General features: G+C 35.3%; 1 protein-coding gene across 4 annotated transcripts in view; it reads left to right on the forward strand.

The window, feature by feature from the left end:
• The window catches only part of LOC102493800 (transport and Golgi organization protein 1 homolog), a 23593-nt gene that overhangs the window by 16499 nt on the left and 5548 nt on the right, over positions 1-1546 (forward strand). For 3 of the 4 annotated variants that reach the window (XR_003549715.1, XR_003549716.1, XM_027772707.1), the window contains 3 exons: positions 128-216; positions 461-526; positions 938-1048. Coding sequence is in view for 1 of the 4 variants with exons in the window: in XM_027772707.1 (XP_027628508.1) it covers positions 128-216; positions 461-526; positions 938-1048 (266 nt within the window). In the remaining 3 variants the exon portion in view is untranslated. The remainder of the gene's footprint in view (positions 1-127; positions 217-460; positions 527-937; positions 1049-1546) is intronic. The other variant, XR_003549717.1, reaches the window with a different exon arrangement.

The following is a 1546-nucleotide window of genomic DNA, read 5'->3' on the forward strand; positions in this document are numbered from 1 at the left end:
AGTACAACTTACAAGTTAATGTTGCTCATTGTAGTGGAGAATGTTTGGTTCCTAAAATAAATACCTTCAGTCAATTTGATTTTATTGTTTTTATAATAATCTTAAAGATATTTCTCTCCACTTTTAGTTAATTTGCAACAAATATCTGAAAAGATTGACAATTTCAAGAAAGAAAACACAGAACTTGCTGAAAAAATAACTGTTTGGGAACAGAAGGTATGATTGTCTTTCTAATTTCTGCTTTGTAATGGTTTTACTTTAAATTTTTGTCACCTCTTGTAGTTCAGTTATTTTCTTATCTCTTCATTTTGCTGGTGTCCCATTTCCCATATATACTGTACACTTTCATAGCAAGCTTCACATATCTAAAGCACTTGTTTATACACACTTGAAGATAGGATTAGTAGGCACTTCAATTAATATTTCTGAATTTGAATTATTTTATTATGTATTCATATAGGTTAATAAATTAAAGAGATGTCTTCAAGGAACTAAACATCTCAATGATGAGGCACATAAACTTAAGGTAAATTTCTCTGTCCCCCACACACATTTTATTTCATTTAATTTTGTATATTTATTTATTTAAGTCATTTTTGCCTTTACGGCATGTGCACTCTCAGAGAGAGAGACAGGGACAGAGACGGAGACACTGAGAGGGAAAGTGAGAAATCACTCCCAAAGGGGATAGCCTTACCATGATCTATTCTCCCTATTCCTCCTGGGATCTTGAACAGGCACGCATATGCATCCAGCATGATTTTCAAGACCCTGGGTCTGAGACTCGCACTGCCGCTGGCCAAGTGGGAGTCCAGTGACATGACCGCTACACTGACTGCTGGTCCTATTTTATTTATTTATTTGCTCAAAATGTATTATAAAAAAAAGAAGTAAGGGTATCAATAAATTGCTCCTGATTCACTATGCTTTGTTGAAGGATAATATCAAAACTTTTGATGCAACTATGAAAACTGTGAACAATGTCATTCAGGGTACACTATCTAGGCTGGATACTGAGAAGGATGGAAATGTCAAGACTCAGGGCTTGGTAAGAGTTTGGCTGGTCCTTTTTATTCTTTCTTGGTTTCTGAGGTGTTTTGGCCAGTAGGTGAGCTGAGCTCTGCATTTTCTCTTGTCCTGCATATAGTGAAAGTGTGAGAGTCTGCTGGGCTGCTACTTTTTCTGAAAATGTCCTGACATTGATGGATAACAGCACAGTGATTTTTTTATATTAAGGGCCTAGGAAGAATGTGTTATTTTCACAACCTGGATGGTGATTACATCAATCAGTACTGTCCTCTATTATCTACAAAAACTGAGAAAATAAACTGAGGATGAAGATCTCTACTGAAGCTGAATTATCCCCTCCCACAGTATTAACCTAATTTTCCTTTTATGTATATTGGGGATTTTTTTTCTTTATCATTATTCTGTAAAGAAAGCTATTTGAGCTCTGAAGCTTGAACTGTTTTCTGTCTTCTTCTTCTTTTTTTTTTTTTTCTTTCAATGTGAGGGGGCATTTGTGTTCACCAGAGAGATAGAGAAA

The sequence above is a fragment of the Tupaia chinensis genome, unplaced genomic scaffold (assembly GCF_000334495.1).
Source record: "Tupaia chinensis unplaced genomic scaffold, TupChi_1.0 Scaffold000293_1, whole genome shotgun sequence".
Classification (NCBI taxonomy): Eukaryota; Metazoa; Chordata; class Mammalia; order Scandentia; family Tupaiidae; genus Tupaia; species Tupaia belangeri.